Raw genomic sequence first — 24,185 nt, forward strand, 5'->3', positions numbered from 1 at the left:
CGCTGCGCTCCACACCGTCCTCACCTGTAGGCCGGCTGGGCCCAGCGGGGTCCCCGCCTGAAGGCCTGGTGATCCTCTTCTCTCCAAGGAAAGGGGGGGTCCTGAAGCCCTCACCCACCCCACCCCCACGGACCACACTGGCCTCTTCTCTCTAAGCACCACTTCAAAATATTAGTCCTCATTTCCCTAAAACCATCTCTTCGACTTGGGGTTTTTGTTTTTTGTTTTTTCTTTTTTTAATCTAACCTTGGTTTCCACCACCTCCAGGCCTCAGCTGAACACAGTCTAGGGAAAACAATCTAAGTATGTGCGGGGCGGAGCCCGGAGAACGTGCTTCTCTTGTCGGCAGCTGGATGCCCACGGGTACCCACAGCAGAGAGGACAGGACAGGAGCTCGCCTCTTGGGCTGCAGGCCCCAGGGCTGCCTGGCTAACCAGGTCACCCCCACCCTGCCATCCTCCAGCTCCCCGCAACCCTGACCTCCCCAGCACGTGCAGAAAAGAATCGCTGCAAGCTGGCTGCAGTGTGCAGGGAAAGTTCTCCAAGTTGAGTCTGTGTCTGATCTGCCCTCTGGGTCACCCTCCAGCATCCAGAGGCCCCTAGGGGAGCTGGGGCCGCCTCTTCCAGACCTGCCTCTCCTGGAGAGGCCCCTCCTCCCGGTGTCCCTCATTTCCTGGCCGCCAAGCCTGGCCGCCCCTCCCACCCTGCGATCGCAGGCATTAGGGGAGCCAGGGTGGCTGGAACAGCGCGGCTTTGTCCGGCCCCTGCGGCGGGCAGGCCACCCCCACTCCCGTCCCGCGTTGGCTCCGGGGCTCCCCCCTGGCTGGCTTGCTCGCTCGCTCTGGCGTGACGCCTTTGCACTGACCTCTGCAGCTTCCTCTTCCCAAGCACACCGCAGTCACATGGGCACCCCGGCTCAGTGCCACGGCCGCTAAGCTCTCCCCACGGCCAGCCGGCTAGCCGGGCTTCCGCCTGGGCCTCGGCCGCCCCCGGCCGCCCCCAGCTCAGGTGGCTTCTGTGCAGCAAGGCACCCTCCAAGTTGGAGGCAGATCATCGGAAGCCCCCGAACCGAGCCTTTGGGGGTTCCCGCCTACCAGGGCCGGGCCAGCGGGGAGGAGGGCGGCAGGAGGGTCGCTGCACCTGCAGCACCAACTTTGGGGCGCTGCCTGGGGGCTGCGGAGGCGGGGCGACCCCGCCCCACCTTTTTCCCTCCAACTTGGCTTAACTCCCCCGGTGGCTCGGGAGGCCTCCCCGTGGAGAAAGGGCCGGGAGGGGCCCCGGAACGCTGGCACCCGAAGGGCGCGGGAGGTGCCAAGAGCGCGCCGCACACTCGCACCCGACCCGGGGAGACACAAAGAGCCGCTCCGCGACGCCGGCCCTGTAGCACGCGGGCGGGAGGCCACCCACACCCGCCCCTCGCAGCGCCACAAAGGAGGGGGCGCCCGGGCAGCGCGACCCGCGGTTACCCTCGGCGGCGGCGGCTCCCGGGCGTCCCCTTCGGCTCCCGGGTGTCCCCTTCGGCGGCGGAGGCTCGACGCGCGCCCGGCCCCGCTCCCGGCTGCAACGCTAGCCAAGCCCCCTCCACGGCGCTGCCAGGCCCCGGCCGAGGACGAGGACGCGGGGCCCCCACTCGCTGCCTTCCTTCCGCGGGGAGCCCGGCGCTGCCTGCGCTCATGCCCGCGCTGAAACTGAACACCCGCGGCGCCGGGCCGCCAGGGAGGCGGAGGGAGGCCGCGGGGCGACGGGGAAGCAGCGCGGGCCAGCACCAGGAGACGCCCCTCGCCCGGCCGGTGGGGGTGCAGGGCCGGCTCTCCCCACCCCCTGTGCCCCGTGTTCCACAGCGGGTGACGGCCAGCAAAGCCACCTTCCTAAGATGGGCCCCTCCAGACACAGCCATAGAAAGGACCCGAGGGGGAGAGTGGGATCCGGAGTATGGCAGCGCTGAGAAGGGGGAAGCAGCTCTGACCTCAAGGCCCACGCGCTGTGTGACCTTAGGCAATTCATTTCCCCTCTCTGAGCAGCATCCTCACTGCTCGGCACTGAAGTTCAACTCTGCATTCTAAGATGTTCTTTTACTGCCCCTTCCCCTGCCTGGTGGCTTAGTGACTATGTACCCTACATCATAGCATGGTTGAGAGAATCCTTTGAGATAAAATACATATTCACCGCATCATCCAAACTATGGTACCTGGATTACTTAATCCAAACTTCACAACCACCCTAGAAAGTCATTCCAGGATTCTTCCTGTTTTCAGGTAAGAAGAGGAAGGCTTGTGACTCCAGCCTCGAGTTCGGGTCCAGCCTCCAGTTCGGGTCTCCAGCCTATCAGAGGCAGTGCTCACCCAGGCAGCCTGTCTCCCCGTCCCTCGGCTTTCCCCCTATTAGGTCTACCTGACACACCCCAACTCTAGGAGGAGTCCAGAGGTTACAGCCAAACCCCACCACTAACCTCCGGCTGCAGGTGGTCATCCTGGTCATCCTGCTCAAATCAAAAGTCCTACTCTCCAGGTCACCAGAGTCTCCACCCTCCTCCCAGCCTGTCCCACACCCTTCTTCCAAACCACAAGGGGGCTGGTGATGGTCTCAGGGCCTCTGCAGGGGCAGATTCCAGCCTCTCCATTCTTTCTCCAAACCCCAGCCCCAGGGACTACTGAGCAATATTAATTAACAGGTTCTAATTACCAAGTGCTAATAATAATAATAGCTGTTTACATGCGTGATCTCGTTTCACCCTTAAGATAACCAACATAATGGTGCACGCCTGTAGTCCCTGCTACCAGCAAGGCTGGGGTGGGAGGATTGCCTCAGCTCACGAGGTCGAGGCTGCCATGAATTATGACTGTGCCACTGCACTCCAGCCTGGGTGACATAGGAGACCCTCTCGAAAGAAAGGAAAGGAACGAAAGGAAGAGAGGAAGAGAGAAAAAGAGAAAAAAAGAAAAGGATGTGGTGTTAAATGAGCTAGGTCCAGTCCTGATGGCTGGACCAGGCTATCCAAATGAGATAATTATATTTTTAGTCACAAATGCCTCAGCTCCTTGATGGCAGGGACCATATCCGACTCATCTGTGTAACCGTAGCACCCTGCAGCAACCCTATAATTACTCCACTGGGCTCTGTGACATTGGACTGGTCTTCCACCTTTCTGAACTCAGAGTCCCGCTAATCAGGGGCCTCTAACTGGTGTCTTCATGGGCCGCACCAGGCCCCAGAAGCACTTGGTTTGGCCAGCAGGTTTTTTTTTTTACTTTTAAAGGAATTTCTCAGTTATCCACAAGCCTCACCAGCCCCTAATGCATTTTGTTGCTTGTTTCTTGAGACAGAGTCTTGCTCTTTTGCCCAAGCTGGAGCGCAGTGGCATGATCTCAGCTCACTGCAACCTCCGTCTCCCGAGTTCAAGCCTCAGCTTCCCAAGTAGCACTCCAGGGCCACAACACTATACTCGGCTGATTTTTGTATTTTTAGTACAGACGGGGTTTTGCTGTGTTGGCCAGACTGGTCTTGAACTCCTGGCCTCAAGCAATCCACCCACCGGGACCTCCTAAAGTGCTGAGATTACAGACATGAGCCACTGCACCTCGCCTAACCCTACTACCTTGTACTCACCCATTACCTGCATTGAACCACTATGAACCTCAGTTTCCTTGTCTATAAAATGAGGATAGTAACCCCTGCCTCCAGTATTGAGATATGCATGTCAAGGGTCAATCACAGTGCCTTGGTCCATACATACAGGAATGCTGGCTTTCTTTGTTCCTCTTTTAAAGGTAGAGCAGTTGAGAGAAAAAGTCAGGAATCCAAAGGCCTGGGGTCTAGTGCATGGCCTACAGGATCCTCCCTGTGCCAGGTCAGTTTCCCTATCTGACATATTACACAGTGATGATCATTTATAATGCTAGCAAACATGGCTGATGAAAGAGTAGGTCTTGAGGTCAATGTGCAATGTAGACATAAAAGCCCTATACAGATGTGAAGGAGGGTTGATTGAAAAGTAGAGGATGAGGGCCGGGTGCGGTGGCTGACACCTACAATCCCAGCATTTTGGGAGGCCGAGGTGGGCAGATCACTTGAGGTCAGTAGTTCAAGACCAGCCTGGCCAACATGGTGAAACCCTGTCTCTACTAAAAAAACACAAAAAATTAGCCAGGTGTGGTGGTGCATGCCTGTAGTCCCAGCTAAATCAGGAGGATGAGGCAGGAGAATCACTGGAACCCAGGAGGCAGAGATTGCAGTGAGCCAAGATCACACCGCTGGCACTCCAGTCTGGGCAACACAGTGAGACTCTGTCTCAAAAAAAAAAAAAAAAAAAAAAGTAGAGGATGCCAGAATTCCAATGCAGCCACATAGACAATTGCCCACCTGTGAACCCTCTTCCATATCCACTGTGGGCTCTGTCTCCCCCACAGCATGGGAAGAAGGCAGGGCAGAAATGGCAGGACCCCTACATTGTAGAAGAAGAAACAGTTCCTTCAAGAGGATGGGCCAGGTGCAGTGACTTCAGTTTGTAATCCCAGTACTTTGAGAGGTCAAGGCAAGTGGATCACCTGAGGTGGGGAGTTCGAGACCAGCCTGACCAACATGGAGAAACCCTGTCTCTACTAAAAATACAAAATTAGCCAGCCATGGTGGCGCATGCCTGTAATCCCAGCTACTCGGGAGGCTGAGGCAGGAGAATCGCTTGAACCCAGGAGGTGGAGGTTGCGGTGAGCAGAGATCATGCCATCGCACTCCAGCCTGGGCAACAAGAGCAAAACTCCGCTCTAAATAAATAAATAAATAAATAATGGCTCAAGCCTGTAATCCCAGCACTTTGGGAGGCCAAGACGGGCGGATCACGAGGTCAGGAGATCGAGACCATCCTGGCTAAAAAAAAAAAAAAAATACAAAAAACTGGCCGGGCGAGGTGGCGGGCGCCTGTAGTCCCAGCTACTCGGGAGGCTGAAGCAGGAGAATGGTGTAAACCCGGGAGGCGGAGCTTGCAGTGAGCTGAGATCCGGCCACTGCACTCCAGCCTGGGCGACAGAGCGAGATTCCGTCTCAAATAAATAGATAAATAAATAAATAAATAAATAAGCCAAGGGTAGTGGCATACACCTGTAGTCCCAGCTACTCCAGAAGCTGAGGGAGGAGGATGCCTTGAGCCCAGGACTCTGAGGCTGCAGTGAGCTGTGATTGTGCCACTGCACTGAAGCCTTGGCAACAGAGACAGCCCCTATCTCAAAAAAAAAAAGGAAGGAAGGAAGGAAAGAAGGGAGGAAGGGAGGGAGGAAGGGAGGGAGGAAAATTGTATTTATCAAGCAGAGTCCTATGGATAAAAGAAAAAAGAAAAGAAAGGCTTGCTGGAGTGAGAGAGTAGCAGAGGCCCCAAAATGCCAAAACGTGCCCAGCCCAATGCCTCTGTTTCCTCTTCTCTGTGTGTCAGGTTCTCACTCCCAGCAATTTCCCCTGTTCCTCCTGCCACCCCCAGAAAGTACATGGGGAAGAGAACCCACTCCACTATCAATTATCTGGGGGCCAAACCTATGCTTTATGTGGGGTCCCCATTTTGCTGGGCTTTTGAGCTCCTTTACTGCTTATCAGACCAGAGCATATCTTCATCCCACCAAGAAACTTGATTTCTACAAACCCTGTATTCTACAGGAGCAAAGGAGGGAAGGAGACTCACTAATCCATTTCTGGAATCTATCACAGAACCCAACAGGGCTAAATGAAAATGGTGAGCCCGTGTCATAGAACTAGGGAACTGTGGAGGCTTTGAAACATGTCTACAAATGCTTTGATATACCTCCCTTAGAGAGGCACAGCTAAATTCTCCTCCCCTTGAGTATGAGCTGGACTTAGTGATTTACTTTTAATTAACAGAATATGGCAGGAGCAAACAATATGTGACTTTCAAAATTAGGTCATAAAAGGCACTGTGGCTTCCTCCTTGGTGTTTTTTGAACCATTCACTGTGGGGAACCCACTGCCATGTCATGAGGACACTCAAGCAGCCCTATGGAGAGCTATATGTGGCAAGGAGCTGAGGCCTCCTGCCAACAGCCATGGGGATGCGCCACCTTGGAAGCAGATCTTCCAGCCCATAGAGCCTTCAGCTGACTGCAGCCCAGGCCTACATCATTGCCCCACCACAACATTTCTCACTATGTTGCCCACGCTGGTCTTGAACTCCTGGGCTCAAGCGCTCCACCCGTCTTGGCCATCCAAAGTGCTGTGATTACAGCAGCCACCACACACGGCCAAGGCCTACATCTTGACCCAAGCTCATAAAACCCTGAGCCAGAACCACCCAGCTCGGTTGTTCCCGGATTCCTGAACCACAGAAACTGTGAGATAAGGTTTGATGTTTTAAGCTGCTAAAAGTTTTCTTAAGCTCTGAAGTTTTAGAATAATTATGCAGCAATAAGCAACTAATGCAGGAATACTCCCAAATAACAGTCATTGTCTATATGGTTATAAGGAATTTTCCGAGACAAATGGTTCTATACATCCAATGCATTTCTGCAGGGTACAGATGAAGAAAAAGGTCATTGGCAGAGATGCACCTTGTCTTCAGCATTCATTCAGCCCAATCCTTTTTCCTGCCTTATGTTTCTCCATGACCATTACACCTCCTAAATTATGCCCTCATTTGCTTTCCTGTCTCTTTTCCCACCACAATGTATGCTCCACGAGAATGGGACGTGGCTTTATGCACTGAAGTCCACCCACTACTACATAGAATCATGTCTTGCACATAAGAGAACTAATGGAATAACATAACTCCTTGCAAATCTTCTGTCTCCGTGAAGGTGCAACTACCCCCACTCGACTCCTATCACTCCTACCCCTTTTTAAGTATCTCAGCTGAAAATCACTGAGGCTGGGCGCACTGGGTCACACCTATAATCCCAGCACTTTGGGAGGCTGAGGCAGGTGGATCACTTGAGGTCAGAAGTTTGAGACCAGCCTGGCCAACATGGTGAAACCCCTGTCTCTACCAAAAACATAAAAATTAGCTGGGTGTAATGGCAGGAGCCTGTAATCCCAGCTACTTGGGAGGCTGATACAGGAGAATCACTTGAACCCCAGAGGTGGAGGTTACAGTAAGCTGAGATCTCACCACTGCACTCCAGCCTGGGTGACAGAGTGAAACTCTTTCTCAAAAACAAAAAAAAAAAAAAAGAAAAAGAAAAGAAAAGAAAAACATTGAATCCTAAGCCATCTGGGCACAGTGGCTCACATCCATATTTGGCAACAATCTGGATCACTTGAGGCCAGGAGTTCAAGACCAGCCTGGGCAACACAGAGAGATCCCCCCACTGCCATCTCTACAAATTAAAAAAAAAATTTTTTAATTTTTAAAAATATCAGCCAGGCACGGTGGCTCATGCCTGTAATCCTAGCACTTTGGGAGGCCAAGGTGGGCAGTTCACGAGTTCAGGAGATCGAGACCATCCTGGCCAACATGGTGAAACCCCATCTCTACTAAAAATACGAAAAGTAGCTGGGCATGGTGGCGTGTGCCTGTAATCCCGGCTACTCAGGAGGCTTAGGCAGGAGAATCACTTAACCAGGGAATCGGAGGTTGCAGTGAGTCGAGATCATGCCACTGCAGTCCAGCCTGGCGACAGCAAAACTCCGTCTAAAAAACACCACACAAAATTAGGCCAGGAGTAGTGGCACACCCCATTCTGTAATCCCAGCACTTTGGGAGGCCAAGGTGGGTGGACCACTTGAGTCCAGGAGATCAAGACCAGCTTGGGCAACATGGCAAAACCCCATATCTAACTAAATTAGCCAGGCGTGGTAGTGTGTGCCTATGGTCTCAGCTGCTCGAGAGGCTGAGAGGGGAGGACTGCTTGAGCCTGGGAGGAGGAAGTTGCAGCGACCCACAAACGCGCCACTGCACTCCAGCCTGGGCAACAGAGAGAGACCCTGTCTCGGAAAAAAAAAAAAAAAAAAAAAAAGCCGGGTACACACCTATAGTCCTAGCTACTCAGGGGGCTGAGGTAGGAGGAGTCCTGGGAGTCTGAGGCTGCAGTAAGCTAGGATTATGCACTGCACTGCAGCCTGGGCAACAAAGCAAGACTCTGTCTCTAAAAAATAAAAAACAAGTAAACAAAAAGATTCCTGGCCAGGCATGGTGGCTCACACCTGTAATCCCAGCACTTTGGGAAGCCAAGGCTGGTGGATCACCTGAGGTCAGGAGTTCAAGACCAGTCTGGCCAACATGGTGAAACCCCGTCTCTACTAAAAATACAACATTAGCCAGGTGTGGTGGTACACACCTGTAGTCCCAGCTACTCGGGAGGCTGAGGCAGGAGAATTGCTTGAACCCAGGAGGCGGAGGTTGCAGTGAGCTGAGATTGCACCACTGCACTCCAATCTGGGCAACACAGTTAGTCTCCGTCCCCCCCCAAAAAAAAAAAAAACGGCCAGGTGTGGTGGCTCACACCTGTAATCCCAGCATTTGGGAGGCCAAGGCGGGCAGATCATCTGAGGTCAGGAGTTTGAGACCAGCCTGGCCAACATGGTGAAACCCTGACTCTACTGAAAATACAAAAATTAGCTGGGTGTGGTGGCAGACGCCTGTAATCCCCGCTACTTGGGAGGCTGAGGTAGGAGGATCGCTTGAACCCCAGAGGCAAGGCAGAGGTTGCAGTGAGCCGAGATCGTGCCACCGCACTCCAGTCTGGGCGACAGAGTGAGACTCCCTCTAAAAAAAATAAAAATAAATAAATAAATAAAATCCTAAGCCCATCACCAAAAGTCCTTCCCGGGTGGGGAAGCAGTCGTGTGTCTGTGTCACCTCTCTCTTCCCTACTGCAGTCCTTCCCTGCTGACAGCCATCTCTACCCTTCAGGGCCTCCAGCATGAAAGCTCCGTGATTTCTAGAAACAATGTCATTTTAATTAAATTCCACGGAACTGTTCTATGATCCCGGAGGACTTCATAATGGTGGGATTTTTTACCCTGCTTATTAACTGAAATCGGTATTCTTTTCAGCAAAACAAATGAACTATTTCCAAGATGACAATTTCCTTCCTAACGAGGTTCAAATCCTCTAACCAGTTCCCATGGCCACTGACGGCCATCGAATAGATCTGTAGATCTATTTGCCACACAATTCAACCCCAAGACAAATGGTCCTAGAAAACTGGCAGTGTGTGCACGGCGACAGACAACCGTTAAAAAAAAACTGGGAGTGTGAGAGCCCCATTTTTTTTTTTTTTTGGTAATTAGATAGGATCCTAAATCTATTAATAGAGCTTACTATTTAAAGGAATCTTTCAATAAAGTACAGAATATGCTGAGTATCTCAGGAAGGCAAGGTAGGCATTAATTATGAAACTGAAACCTATATCACCCAATGCAGTCTCTTTTGCATTCCTAAATCCATGTCCGGTTGGACCCTCATCCCCTCCCCTCTCCCTGCCCGTCACTCCCAATTCCACACCATGCCGTGGCCTCCTCATATTCACGTGCCCCCACACCCTCCAGTCCCCATAGCAACAGGAGGACCTGCAGAATGCAAACCTGAACACATTTCTCTCTGCTCAAAATCTTGGAGAGGATTCCAGCTGTTCTTACAGGAAATGCAGCCCCTCTGTTCTGCCTGGCCCACCCCGCACCCACCCTGCATTCACTGCCTCTGTTCCAGCCCCACTGGCCTTCCTTCCACAGGTCCCCTGCCCTTCCCCACCATCCCAAGTCAACTACACACAGCCAGGAAAGGCCTCCCAGCCTTCTTCACCTAAGTACCCCTGCTCAGTCTTCAGACCCTAGCTCAGAACACCTTCCCCGACCACCTTGAGTGGGTGAATCTCCTCCCCTAGTACCAGCTCTGGGGCACTGCGGGCCTCATTGCAGCTGCAAGTTCCCATCTGCTTCTGTGATTACTGGATTTACATCTGTCTTCCCCATACACTGTGTGGGCTCCAGGAGAGCAGGAAGCTCTTCTGGTTTTCTCCCCACTATAAACACCAGTACTCAGCACCAATCAGGAGCTCAAGACACAGGTGCTGAATGAGTCAATCAATCAATCAACCAATCAATGAACCATCAGCTCAATCCATCAATGAGCCATCATCTGCCTCCAACTAATAATCTGAGTCCCACAGCCTTTTCTCGGGGTCCTTTTCACTTCTCTCCCATCTCCTCTGTCATTTGTTTTTTTGCCTTTTTTTTTTTTTTTTTGAGACGGAGTCTCGCTCTGTCGCCCAGGCTGGAGTGCAGTGGCACATTCTCAGCTCACTGCAAGCTCCGCCTCCTGGGTTCACACCATTCTCCTGCCTCAGCCTCCCAAGTAGCTGGGACTGCAGGCGCCTGCCACCACGCCGAGCTAATTTTTTTTTTTTTTTTTTTTAGTAGAGATAGGGTTTCACCGTGTTAGCCAGGATGGTCTCAATCTCCTGACCTCATGATCCGCCCACCTTAGACTCTCAAAGTGCTGGGATTACAGGCATGAGCCACCACACCTGGCCTTTTTGTCTTTTTTTTTTTTTTTTTGAGACGGAGTCTTGTTCTGTCACCCAGACTAGAGTGCAGTGATGCCATCTCAGCTCACTGTAACCTCCACCTCCCAGGTTCAAGCAATTTTCCTGCCTCCTGCAGCTGGGACTACAGGCACCCACCACCACGCCTGGCTAATTTTTTTTTTTGTAGAGATGGGGTTTCGCCATGTTGGCCAAGCTGGTCTCGAACTCCTGACCCCAGGTGATTTGCCCCCTCTTGGCCTCGCAAAGTGCTGGGATTACAGATGTGAGCCACCACACCTGGCCTCCTCTGTCATTTGAAGCTCAGGCAGAACGTCCCCTCCAAGAAGGGAATGTCCCATGATGACACCAGCCAAATGGGATTCCTCTAGTCCCTGTTCCCCTCCCACGACTGGAGCTGCACCTCAGGCCCCTCAGGCACAGCACGTTCTCCAGAGGGTAGGGGCTTGTAGTCTTGTTCATCTTTTTACTTCCCCATCCCAGGAGCTCTGTCAATTTTGCTGCAACTGAATCCAAACAGAATGGAACTGAAAACAAGTCCTGCTCCCTCCCCACCTCGAGCCCAGTCTCTGCCTTTGATGCAGCCCAGATCCAAGGCGTAGATGGAGCTTCAGCTTGAAGGGGAGGAAAAATGCCTACAAAGTAATTAAAGAAAGAGAGAGAGAGGGAGCTTGAAAGCAAAACCTTGAGAAGCCCAAGGGCCAGCTTGCTGGCCTCCCTTACAAAGTCTGGCACGGAGTCTGCACTCACTATGCACTGAATTAAGGGCTGAGTGAATGAAAAGTTCACAGCCTTGAAGCTCCTGGGGGCATTCCTGGCAGTAGAGCTGAACAGAGAGATGCTAATGGATTCAGGCCGCCAGCGCCAGCTCTTTGAGGAAGCCCAAAGCAATCGCTCTGCCTGGGACAGCTTGTGTCCCCTTCCCCCTTTTTTGTTTTTTGTTTGTTTTTTGTTTTTTTTTTTTGAGACGGAGTCTGGCTCTGTCGCCCAGGCTGGAGTGCAGTGGCCGGATCTGAGCTCACTGCAAGCTCCGCCTCCCGGGTTTACGCCATTCTCCTGCCTCAGCCTCCCGAGTAGCTGGGACTACAGGCGCGGCCACCACGCCCGGCTAGTTTTTTGTATTTTTTTAGTAGAGACAGGGTTTCACCGTGTTAGCCAGGATGGTCTCGATCTCCTGACCTCGTGATCCGCCCGTCTCGGCCTCCCAAAGTGCTGGGATTACAGGCTTGAGCCACCGCGCCCGGCCTTTTTTTTTTTTTTTTTGAGACAGAGTCTCGCTCTGTCGCCCAAACTGGAGTGCAATGGCTCGATCACTGCAAGCTTCACCTCCCAGGTTCAAGAGATTCTCCTGCCTCAGCCTCCTGAGTAGCTGGAATTACAGGCATGCGCCACCACACCCGGCCAATTTTTGTATTTTAGGTAGAGACGGGGTTTCACCATGTTGGTCAGGCTGGTCTCAAAGTGCTGGGATTACAGGTGTGAGCCACCACACCTGGCCTCTTTCCCCTTTCAGAGTTGGAAACAGAGCTGGAAGCCCCAAAGGTGACTTCCTCTCCCAAAAGTTCTGTTACTCAAGTCCTTGAACATGGAGGGGCTCAAAGATGCTACAGCCCATGTTAAGTAATCAGTCTCAGGACTTGCTGGTCATGCCACATGTTGTGATATCTTTGCTATTAAACCGTGGTCGGCCGGGCGCCATGACTCACACCTGTACTCAGGAGGCTGAGGCAGGAGAATTGCTTGAACCCAGGAGGCGAAGGTTGCAGTGAGCTGACATCTGCACCCCAGCCTGGGAGACAGAGCAAGACTCTGTCTCAGAAAGTAAATAAATAAATAAACAAACAAACCGTGGTAAACTTCTCCACCCAGAGTCAACCTCCTGCTCAGAGGGCACCGTCTAAGGTGTGTCAGGTGAGTAGGTGGCCCCTGGACTAAGTTTGGGAAAGGTTCTTTTGGGTACGAGCTCCAAGGTCTCAACACCAAGGAAGAAAAGAACACCAGGTCTTTCCCCATTGCTCACCAAAACCAAAGCATCCAATGTGGGCAGGTTCCCCAAAAATGCCCACTCCCAGGACACAGTCTCACGGAGAGAGTGCACGAAAGCATGCACAGTTGTGCCCTTGCGTACAGACACACACACCGATGCAGAGGTGTCTGTCATCACTCCTCCTCAGATCACAGATCCCCAGGGGAGCTGGTCCCAGAGCAGAGATCAGAGCCCCTGCAGCCAATGGGCACACGCGAAGGACCCTGTCCCTCCTGTCCCAGCTGTGCCCCCACGGGCACAGTCCTTCAGTTCTGAACAGGAGCAGTCGTGACGTTCAAGCCTTCATTGATGGCCAGGAGCCTCCCTCCCACCTCCCCAAGTCTGGGGGTCACCCCTCCCAGCTCTGGCCAGCAGCCAGGCGGTCTTACTTCTTCACTTTCGGATACTTCATCTCTGCAATGGCATTCGTGGCTTCTGTCTGCTTCTCCTTCAGATGCTGGGGCCACATGTTGTCCACCCAGTCCACCAGGTCTACCTGAAAGCCAGACCAACGTCAGCACTGCATTTCTCCACTGCCAAGCCAGACACAAACACCCCTTCTCCCTGGGGAGCCCTCGGGCCCGCCAGTGTGAGCTCCATAGTCCCAACATGGGAGGAAAGAAGGGCAGGGATGATAGGACCCCCACTTTGTAGAAGGGAAAACTGAGTCTCTTCAACAGGAAATGAAAGAGTTGCTGGGGGTCAGGCATGGTAGCTTATACCTCTAATCCAAGCGCTTTGGGAGGCTAAGGTGAGAGGATCACTTGAACCCAGGAGTTCAAGGCCAGCCTGGGCAACACAGCAAGATCCCTGTCTCTACAAACCATGTTACCAACCTTAGTCACCCCTATGCCTGCCAAGCCCAGTCAGCCACACCCACATGAGCCTTTTTGCAAGGCACAGCCCAGGTGGCAGGGGGACAGGGAAAGAGATGAGGTAGAAGGTATCGGGAAGGAGATGAGGTAGAAGGTATCTGGGGAGGGTACTTGGGCCCCGGACCTACCACAGTCGGACGCTTGACCAAGTGCTCCAGCTTGGTGTGGCTGAACTCTAGGCTGATGACGTTGTACAGCTTGTCCCGCTGGGCCTCAGGCGTCTCGTAGTAACGCACAAACTGGGACATGCTCATCTCTGTGCCCTTCTGGGTGTTCACATCCATCACGTCCACAAGCCGCCGACTCCCTGGGGGCAGAAGCCACACGCTGGTTGTTCCTGCAGGCTTAAGGCTCCAGATCCTTCATGGGAGCCCCTCACTAAACAAAAGCTGCTCCTCCACGGTTCCCTACAGTCCTCACCCCTCTTCTTCGTCTGTTCAATTACCTCGCCCTGTCGGCTTTCCTTCCTGGATCTGTCTCCCACTCACCCGCTTCCCTGCACCACCACGGCCTCCACGCCAGTCCACGATGACCTCAAAAGTTACCTAACGGGGCCTGGGTGGCTGGGTGTGGTGGCTCAAGCTTGTAATCCCAGCACTTTGGGAGGCCGAGGCAGATGGATCACCTGAGGTCAGGAGTTTAAGACCAGGCTGGTCAACATGGTGAAACCCTCTCTCTACTAAAAATCCGAAGACAGCCAGACATGGTGGCTCATGCCTGTAATCCCAGCACTTTGGAGGGCCGAGGAGGGTGGATCACCTGAGGTCAGGAGTTCGAGACCAGACTGGTCAACATAGTGAAACCATGTTTCTACTAAAAATACAAAAAATAGCCAGGTATGGTGGCTCACGCCTATAGTCCCAGCTACTCGAGAAACTGAGGCAGGAAGTTTGTTTGAACCCAGGAGACAGAGGTTGTTGCAGTGAGCTGAGATGGCGCCACTGCACTCCAGCCTGGGCCACAGAGCAAGACTGTCTTAAAAAAAAAAAAAAAAAAAAAAAAAAAACACAGACAGAAAGAAAAGGAAAGACATATATAAACAAACAAGAAAATCCCAAGAAGCCAGTGACCACATTTGTTCACAGCCACCTCGACAGGTTACAGGTTAAACCAACCAAAGGCCACCATATGATGACAGCCCAAGGGCCAAATCCAGCCTACTGCCTATCCTTGTGTTACCCAGAAGAATTTTTTAACTTTTTTTTTTTCACTCTGTCACCCAGGCTAGAGTGTAGTGGCGTGATCTCGGCTCACTGCAACTTTCGCCTCCCAGGTTTAAGCAAGTCTCATGCCTCAGCCTCCCAAGTAGCTGGGATTACAGGCATGTGCTACCACACCTGGCTAAGTCTCTACTAAAAATACAAAAATGAGCCGGGTGTGGTGGTGCATGCCAATCATTCCAGCTACTCAGGCGGCTGAGGCAGGAGAATCACTTGAACCCAGCAGGCAGAGGTTGCAGTGAGCGGAGATCATGCCACTATACTCCATCCTGGGCAACAGAGTGAGACTTCGTCTCAAACACCAACCAACCAAACAAAGAAAACCAAAACCCTGTCTCTACAAAAAGTGAAAACCTAGTTGGATGTGGTGGTGCCCCACTGTACTCCCAGCTATTTGGGAGGCTGAGGCTGGAGGATCCCTTGAGCCAGGGAGGTTGAAGCTGCAGTGAGCCATGATCGTACCATTGCACTCCAGCCTGGGTGACACAGCAAGACCCTGTCTCAAAAAAAAAAAAAAAAAAAAAAAAAAAAAGAATGGAATCTTGCTATGTTCCCCAGGCTGGTCTCAAACTCCCAGGCTCAAGCACCATCGTCCCACCTCTGCTTTTCTAAGTGCTGGGATTACACAGGATTACTTTTATTTTTCAGTTCTGACCACATGAAAGGCTATGTTTATTTATTCAACAAATATTGACCATGGGCCTGTTAGAGGGCAGGTTCAGTGAACGGGATGAGACTATTACCCATATCAACATCTAAGTTCCATGAGAGTTCTGTCTAGTTCAAGGGCCAGCATACGTTCTCTGTTAAATGCCAGAGAGTAAATACTTAAGGGTTTTCAGGCCATTTGGTCTGTGTTGCAACTACTTAGCTCTGCCGTTGTAGCACTGAGCCAGCCCTATACAATATGTGAACTAATGCCTGTGGCCGTGCACCAGGAAAACTTTGTAAATGGATCTGAGAATTTGGGTTTCATATAGTTTTCATATCACAAAATAGTATCTTTTTGATTTTCTCCCTCTGTTAAAAAAAATGGAAAACCCCTCAAAACTTAAGTTCTTATAGGGAAAAACAAAATCTAGGCCAGTTGCAGTGGCTCATGCCTGTAATACCAGCACTTTGGGAGGCCGAGGTGGGCGGATCACTTGAGGTCAGGAGTTCAAGATCATCCTGGCCAACATGGCGAAACCCCGTCTCTACTAAGAATACAAAAATTAGCCGGGCATGGTGGCAGGTGCCTGTAGTTCCAGCTACTCAGGAGGCTGAGGTGGGAGAATCGCTTGAACGTGGGAGGCAGAGGTTGCAGTGAGCACAGATCGCGCCATTGCACTCCAGTCTGGGCGACAGAGCAAGACTCCATCTCAAAAAAAAAAAAAGTCTCTGTTTTACAAATGGGGAGACCAAGGCCCACAGATAAAGCAACTGGCTCAAGCTCCCCAGAGCAGACTTTTTCTACCAATTACAACCATTACCATTTACTATGCGTGTCAGCACAGACGGGTTCTCTACATACGTTATCTTGGTTAGGTTCATCGTGTCACAGCTCTGTGAAGCAGAACTTCAATTAAACCCATTTAATGGAGGAGAAGCTGAGGCTTGGACAACTAACTCGACCAGGAATACCCAATTGGTAAGCGGCAGAGCTGGGATTTGAATCTAATTCATTCTAATGCCCGGGTTCCTCTCCCATCCCCCAAATACTGAATCTTGATCACATGCTAAAGTTGAAAAATGACCCCTTGGCCGGGCGCGGTGGCTCAAGCCTGTAATCCCAGCACTTTGGGAGGCCGAGACGGGCGGATCACGAGGTCAGGAGTTCGAGACCATCCTGGCTAACATGGTGAAACCCCATCTCTACCAAGAAATACAAAAAAAAGCTAGCCAGGCGAGGTGGCTGGTGCCTGTAGTCCTAGCTACTCGGGAGGCTGAGGCAGGAGAATGGCGTAAACCCGGGAGGCGGAGCTTGCAGTGAGCTGAGATCCGGCCACTGCACTCCAGCTCGGGCGACAGAGCAAGACTCCGTCTCAAAAAAAAAAAAAAGAAAAGAAAAATGACCCCAGACCTGGCCAAGTGTGGTAGCTCATGCCTGTAATCCCAGCACTTTTGGAGGCCAAGGTGGGTGGATCACCTGAGGTCAGGAGTTCAAGACCAACCTGGCCAACATGGCAAAACCCTATGTCTACTAAAAATACAAAAATTAGCCAGGTATGGTGGCACACATATGTAATCCCAGCTGCTCGGGGCGGCTGAGGTAGGAGAATTGCTTGAACCCAGGAGATGGGAGGTTGCAGTGAGCTGAGGTCGTGCCACTGCACTCCAGCCTGGGCGACAGGGTGAGACTCTGTCTTAATTTAAAAAAAAAAAACAAAACAAAAAAAACGATTCCAGACCACGCCAGTGGCCAGGCCCCTCCCATGGACCCTGGGAAGCAGCGGATCCAGGGGAAAACAGTTTTTGTTTTAGCGTCTGGAGTGCAGATCCACCAGGGGGCATCCCCGTTCTTCGCTGGATATTCTGGCCTTGATCTTGGCAAGGCTAGCGCCTTCCTTACCCAGGTGCCTGGAATAGGTGGGCGCCACTCAGACTTTCCAGAAGGCCCACCTAGCAGAAACCCTCCTGTTAGAACCCCGGTACCAGCTGGGCACAGTGGCTCACACTTGTAATCCCAGTACTTTGGGAGGCTGAGGCGGGTGGATCATGAGATCAGGAGATCGAGACCATCCTGGCTAACACGGTGAAACCCCCATCTCTACTAAAATATACAAAAAATTAGCCAGGCGTGGTGGCAGGCGCCTGTAATCCTGAGTCTGACGCAGAAGAATGGCGTGAACCCGGGAGGCGGAGCTTGCAGTGATCGGCGATGGCGCCACTGCACTCCAGCCTAGACGAGAGAGCAAGACTCTGTCTCAAAAGGGGAAAAAAAAAAAAAGAACCCTGGTACCCTCCCGGCTCTCTGCCCAGCCTCCCACCTCCACCCACCTCTCCTCCCTAATCTTCCTCAAGGTTATGTCTGCAAAGCTCCCTGTGCAAAGGGGTCTGCTGGGCAGGTAGCAAACAGGATAAAGACCACTAAAATCACCACCCCAGAGTCCTGTAAGTCAGCACTGAAGGCCAAGCTCAGCTACCCCCACCCACACACTAGATTTTAACAATCTAGAAGGTTCGGCTCCCAGTGGAGCCTCCAGCCTGTGCCTTGGGCTCTTGGCTTCTCTGGGAATCAGTTTCTTCATCTATAACATGGGGAAAAAGTAGCCAGCCCAGGAACTCTCCTGAGACATAACTGAGTTCATGCACTTCACACGCACGCGGAGCACCTACAGGTGGGTAGTGTTACCGAGTGGGTCAGTTTCATCTGTAACTACAGGTGGAGAATGTGAGGAGCTGGGAAGTTTAGGGACTTGCCCAGCATCACAGCCAGTTAAATCGTTGCTGGCTAGTCCCAATGAATGGACTGCTTAGGACCCTACAACATATTCAAGATACAAATGGGTGCGGGGTTCTTCTGGGGAATGATGAAAAAGTTCTAAAACTGACTTTCATAATGGCTGCACAACTCTGTAAATATACTAAAAACAAGTGAATCGTGGCCGGCCGTGGTGGCTCACACCTGTAATCCCAACACTTTGGGAGACAGAGCTGGAAGGAGCGCTTGGCCCTAGAAGTTTGAGACCAGCCTGGGTAATATAGTGACACCCCAGCTCCACACACACACACACAAATTGGCGAAGCATCGTGACCCACACCAGTGGTCCCAGCTACTCCGAAGGCTGAAGTGGGAGGACTGCTTGGGCGTCAGAGGTTGAGGGTGCAGTGAGCCATGATCGTGCCACTGCACTCCAGCTTGGGCAACAAGAGCCAGACCCTGTCTCAAAAAAAAAAAAAGGCCGGGTGCAGTGGCTCAAGCCTGTAATCCCAGCACTTTGGGAGGCTGAGATGGGCAGATCACGAGGTCAGGAGATCGAGACCATCCTGGCTAACACGGTGAAACCCTGTCTCAATACAAAAAACTAGCCGGGCGAGGTGGCGGACACCTGTAGTCCCAGCTACTCGGGAGGCTGAGGCAGGAAAATGGCGTGAACCCGGGAGGCGGAGCTTGCAGTGAGCTGAGATCCGGCCACTGCACTCCAGCCTGGGCAACAGAGCGAGACTCCGTCTCAAAAAAAATAAAAAATAAAAAAAATTTAAAAATTTAAAAAAAAAAAAAGTGTGGGGGAAATGAATTGTGTGGTCTGTGACTTATATCTCAATAAAACTTTTTTACTTTTTTAAAATGGAGAGTCTCAGAGACGGCAAGTAATCTGGGAGAGTTTCCAAATAAATGTATGCCTTGTATATATCATGATACTTGCCCTTTGCAACACACTTTTTTTTTTTTTTTAAGAAAAATTCTTGCTCTTGTCCCCCAGGCTGGAGTGCGATGGCACAATCTCGGCTCACTGCAACCTCTGCCTCCCGGGTTCAAGCAATTCTCCTGCCTCAGCCCCCCAAGTAGCTGGGATTACAGGCGTCCACCACCACACCTGGCTAATTTTTGTATTTTCAGTAGAGACAGGGTTTTACCATGTTGGCCAGGGTGGTCTAGAACTCCTGACCTCAGGTGATCCTCCTGCCTCAGCTTCCCCAAGTGCTGGGGTTACAGGTGTGAGCCACCACGTCAGGGCCTGTAACATACTTTAAATAACAACTTTACACTCTCATTTAATCCCAGGTATATATATCTGTCTCACATGTACACAGATATTAATCCACAAGTTATTATTTTCAATCTTAGTCCAAATGTGGACCAAGAAAAACAAAAGAACATCTGGATCTGGGATTCATGTGGCACTCAAATATTTGATGAATGCAAGAGTAGGCAGGGTGTGGTGACTCACACCTGTAACCCCAAAACTTTGGGAAGCCAGGGCAGGAGGATCACTTGAGCCCAGGAGTTCAAGACCAACCTGGACAACATGTCAAGATCCCATCTCTACAAAAAATTTAAAAATTAGCTGTGCATGTTGGCAGACACCAGTAGTCCCAGCTACTTGGGAGGATCACTTGAGTCTGGAAGGCAGAGGCTACAGTGAGCAATGGCTGTGCCACTGGACTCCAGCCTAGGTGACAGAGTGAGACTGTCTTAAAAAATAAAAAATTGCTGGGCGTGGTGGCTCACGCCTGTAATCCCAGCACTTTGGGAGGCCGAGGCGGGCAGATCACGAAGTCAGGAGATCGAGACCATCCTGGCTAACACAGTGAAACCCCATCTCTACTAAAAATACAAAAAATTAGCCAGGTGTGGTAGCGGGTGCCCAGCTACTCGGGAGGCTGAGGCAGGAGAATGGTGTGAACCTGGGAGGCAGAGCTTGCAGTCAGCCGAGATCATGCCACTGCACTCCAGCCTGGGCGACAGAGTGAGACTCTGTCTCAAAATAAATTAATTAATTAAAATAAAAAATTTATAAAAAGATTAGATAGCAATCCTATTTTGTAAAAAAGGGATACCAATTTAAATAATGTTTAATCATATTTAATTATGAGAATATAGTAATTTACAAAATTATACCTTAAGACCCTGAAAATGTTATTTTGCATGTGTCAAAGTATCAAAAAACAAAGAATAACTAGCCTGGGGGAAATTTTTTGTTTTTCTTTTGAGACAGAGATCAGAGTGACGCAACTACAAGCCAAGGAGAACTAAGCACTGCCGGCCACCACTAGAAGCCAGAGAAGGCAAGGAAGGACCCGCCCCTAGGGACTTCAGGGGGAATGTAGCCCTACAGACACCTTAATTTTGGACTTATAGCCTGCAGAAGTGTGAGAGAATAAATTTCTGTGGTTTTAGGCACTCACTTTGTGGTACTTTGTTATGGCAGCCTAGGAAACGAATTGAAGGGTTAGTGAGAGAATGACTGGGTATACCTATATGGCTCCATAAATGTGACATATTTACACAGGGGAGGGCTGGCCCCTCCCCTTGCCTCCCTCCCAGAGCCTGGTACAAGCAGATCACAGGGCCACCACCTTCTATAACGAAATCACAGTTTATCTAGCAGCTTCACAAACAGAAAGGTGTCACCCCCGATGACCTCATACCGCATCATTCTAAATACTGTATTTCTTGGTTACTTGTTTCTTGTCTTTCTGCTCTACTGCTCTGTGAGTGCCGTGAGGACAAGAGCCTTGCCTGTCTTGATCGCTACTCTACTCCAGATTTCTAGAACAGAGCCTGGTGCAGGCTAGGAGCTCACTCTTTGTCAAATAAGAAATTAGTGCTGTTCAAGGTCAGGAGATAGAGACCATCCTAGCTAATATGGTGAAACCCCGTCTCTACTAAAAAATACAAGAAAATTAGCCAGGCGTGGTGGCGGGCACCTGCAGTCCCAGCTACTCGGGAGGCTGAGGCAGGAGAATGGCCTGAACCTGGGAGGCCGAGCTTGCAGTGAGCCGAGATTGTGCCACTGCACTTCAGCCTGGGCGACAGAGCGAGACTCCGTCTTACACACAACTTCACAGACAAATGGCAGGTGGACTAAAGAACTGACCTGGGGGTGGCTCTGGGTCGGCATGTGTAACAAAAAAGATGAACCCCCACCTGGAATCACCTGGTAGGTCCTGAGCAGCCCTGGGGCAGCACGGCTCAACACAGAAGGACAGACAGGTGTGCAGAAGGCCTGTGTTTCCTTTTCCTTTTTTTTTTTTTTTTTTTTTTTTTGAGACAGAGTCTCACTCTGTTGCCCAGGCTCACTGCAGCCTCCACCTCTTGGGTTCAAGCGATTTTCCTGCCTCAGCCTCCCAAGTAGCTGGGACTACAGGCATGTGCCACTACACCCAGCTAATTTTTGTATTTTTTGTAAAGATAGGGTTTCACCATGTTGGCCAGGATGGTCTCAAACTCCTGACCTCAAGTGATTTGCCCACCTCGGCCTCCTGAAGTGCTGGGATTACAGGCGTGAGCCACTGCACCCGGCCTAATTTTTATATTTTTTATACAGACAGGGTTTAGCCATATTGGCCAGGATGGTCTCGAACTCCTGACCTCAAGTGATTTGCCCGCCTCAGCCGCCCAAAGTGCTGGGACTACAGCTATGAACCAGCTATGAACGGTGCCCAGCCTGCTTTTCTGAGCAATACCATGCCTCCCACTGCCACTGCTGCCTTCCCCAGTACCTCTTAGGCACTCTCTTGGCCTCTGCTACTTTGCAGCTTTTCACATCACAGATGCCACCTGGGACCAGTGTTTAAGACTCCCAGTCAGACCACGGCCAAGCCAGGGTCCCCGCTGACTACACTTCAGCTTGCCCCGCCCTCTGATGCAAAGGAGTCAGGACTTAAGGGACTGGCCTAACTCAGCTGTATGCCTGCCTTAGACCAGGGAAGGGCTGTGGGGAGCAGCTGAAGTCAGAGGGGAAAGAGTATAGGGAAGAGGCCCAGGCAGGCCAAGTGACCGTCTTAGGAGTAGAAGGTCTGGAGGCTTGGTTCTAAGAAGAGCTTCCTTGGTGTGCCTGGAGCTCCAACCAGCTCCCCAGGTGCCCTGGAAGCCACAGTCTGTGGAAGGGTAGGAACAGGAGTGGAAGTGGTGGGAGGAGGAAGGAAAATCAGTTCTGTTGGGCACCTGGGCTTCACGGACCTCCCTTCCCCCAGGAAAACAGAAATGGACAGGTCACCTGTTCATGCCACACAGCTGGGGGCTAGCCCCACGGGGCAGCAGGAAACACAGACATGATAGAACACTACCCAGAGAGGCAGGGTGATAGCAACAAAGGGGACCAGGGAGGCAGGGTGATAGTAAGAGAAGGACCCCTGGCTTTGAAACCTCGTACATAGAGAGGAAGGCCCCCTCTCCAAACAGATGAGGGGACATTTCATGCCACAGATATCAGGTTGCTACACGAGTAATTGCAGTTTTGCCACTGAAGTAATAGCGGCCAGTTGCGGTGGCTCATGCCTGTAATCCCTATACTTTGGGAGGCCAAGGCCAGCGAATTACCTGAGGTCGGGAGTTCAAGAACAGCCTGGCCAACATAGTGAAACCCCATCTCTACCAAAAACACACACACAAAAAAAAATTAGCTGTGCGTAATGGCACCTGCCTGTAATCCCAGCTAGTCGGGAGGCTGGGGCATGAGAACTGCTTGAACCCAGGAGGTGGAGGTTGCAGTGATCCAAGATCGTGCCACTGTACTCCAGCCTGGGAGACAGAGCAAGACTCTGTCTCAAAAAAAAAAAAAAAACACCAAAAAAAAAAGAGAGAGAGAGAGAGGAAAAAAAGAAAGGAAGTAGTGACCAAAAAAAAAAAAAGAAAAGAAAAGGAAAGAAAGAAATGGCAAAAACCACAATTAGTAGGCTGGGTGTGGTGGCTCACGCCTGTAATCCCAGCACTTTGGGAGGCCGAGGCGGGCAAATCACGAGGTCAGGAGTTTGACACCAGCCTGGCCAACATAGTGAAACCTCATTTCTACTGAAAATACAAAAAATTAGCCAGGTGTGGTGGCAGGTGCCTGTAGTCCAACTACTTGGGAGACTGAAGCAGGAGAATCGCTTGAACCTGGGAGGCAGAGGTTGCAGTGAGCCGAGATCATGCCATTGCACTCCAGCCAGGGCAACAAGAGCAAAAAACTCCATCTCAAAATAAAATAAAATAAAATAAAATAAAATAAAATAAAATAAAATAAAATAAAATAAAATAACACAATTGGTTTGTACCAACCTAATAAATTCCAGCCAATAAGTGACAAATAAATGACAAAATTGGGCCACCACCACGCTGCAGCCCCTGATGAACTAAAGGAGCTAGGTGCTGAGCACCAATGGCTGCCAACATCATAGAGAGGGAGGGAAAGAGAGAGAGAGAGATGACCCGACATTACGTGCCTCCTGATGAAAGAACGAAGCACCAATGACGAAGCGCCCTGCCAGAAATCATGAATGAATGAATGAATGAATGAATGAAGAGTATGCAATAGCAGGGGAGGCACCCTGAATCGGGTCAACCATCTACATCCGACTACCAGTTTACAGAACTACAGAAAAAGAGGCACATGGTAGACAGCTCCAAGAGTGTGGCATTGGCAAATCCACACAGGGGAAAACTCTGCAGGTCAACAACTCAACCCGTCAACTCCACAAACAACCCGGAGGAGCTGAAGGAGATGTAGGGAGAATCCAGAGAGTGAAGGAGACTTAAAATGCAGCTCAACCAGGCCGGGTGCCGTGGCTCATGCCTGTAATCCCAGCACTTTGGGAGGCTGAGGCAGGAGGATCATCTGAGGTCGGGAGTTTGAGACCAGCCTGACCAACATGGAGAAACTCGGTCAGGAAGAAACTGACTTTACACCTTTTCTTTCCTTCACCACAGAACCTTTTCCTCAAACAGAAGCTTTGATGATAGTCAAATACACGTAAATAAAAACAAAACAAGCAGCTCAGGCTGATGCAGAAAGTGGGTGGCGGGTGCTCAGAATTCAGACCTAGATCCCTGGGGTTTCCCTTCGAAATTCACTGGGTTGGGGCATTTTTGGGTCCTTTCCCAGGGGCAAGGCACTGAGTTTTAGTTCCTGAATACTCGGATCACTTCCCTTAAATGTATAAAGTGGGCAGGAGCAGG

General features: G+C 51.2%; 1 protein-coding gene across 8 annotated transcripts in view; it reads right to left on the reverse strand.

Moving 5' to 3' along the window:
• KDM2B (lysine demethylase 2B) overlaps nucleotides 1–24,185 on the reverse strand; it is a 153,094-nt gene that overhangs the window by 108,551 nt on the left and 20,358 nt on the right. For 5 of the 8 annotated variants that reach the window (XM_073021164.1, XM_073021160.1, XM_073021170.1 and 2 more), the window contains exons 5-6: nucleotides 13,504–13,686; nucleotides 12,894–12,996 (exon numbers count right to left, since the gene is read on the reverse strand). In XM_073021164.1, coding sequence (XP_072877265.1) covers nucleotides 12,894–12,996; nucleotides 13,504–13,686 — 286 coding nt within the window. Of the gene's footprint in view, nucleotides 1–24; nucleotides 800–865; nucleotides 885–1,466; nucleotides 2,057–12,893; nucleotides 12,997–13,503; nucleotides 13,687–24,185 lie in introns of those variants that run through there. The other 3 variants (XM_073021165.1, XM_073021169.1, XM_073021166.1) reach the window with 3 other exon arrangements.

This window comes from Chlorocebus sabaeus, chromosome 11, assembly GCF_047675955.1.
Source record: "Chlorocebus sabaeus isolate Y175 chromosome 11, mChlSab1.0.hap1, whole genome shotgun sequence".
Classification (NCBI taxonomy): Eukaryota; Metazoa; Chordata; class Mammalia; order Primates; family Cercopithecidae; genus Chlorocebus; species Chlorocebus sabaeus.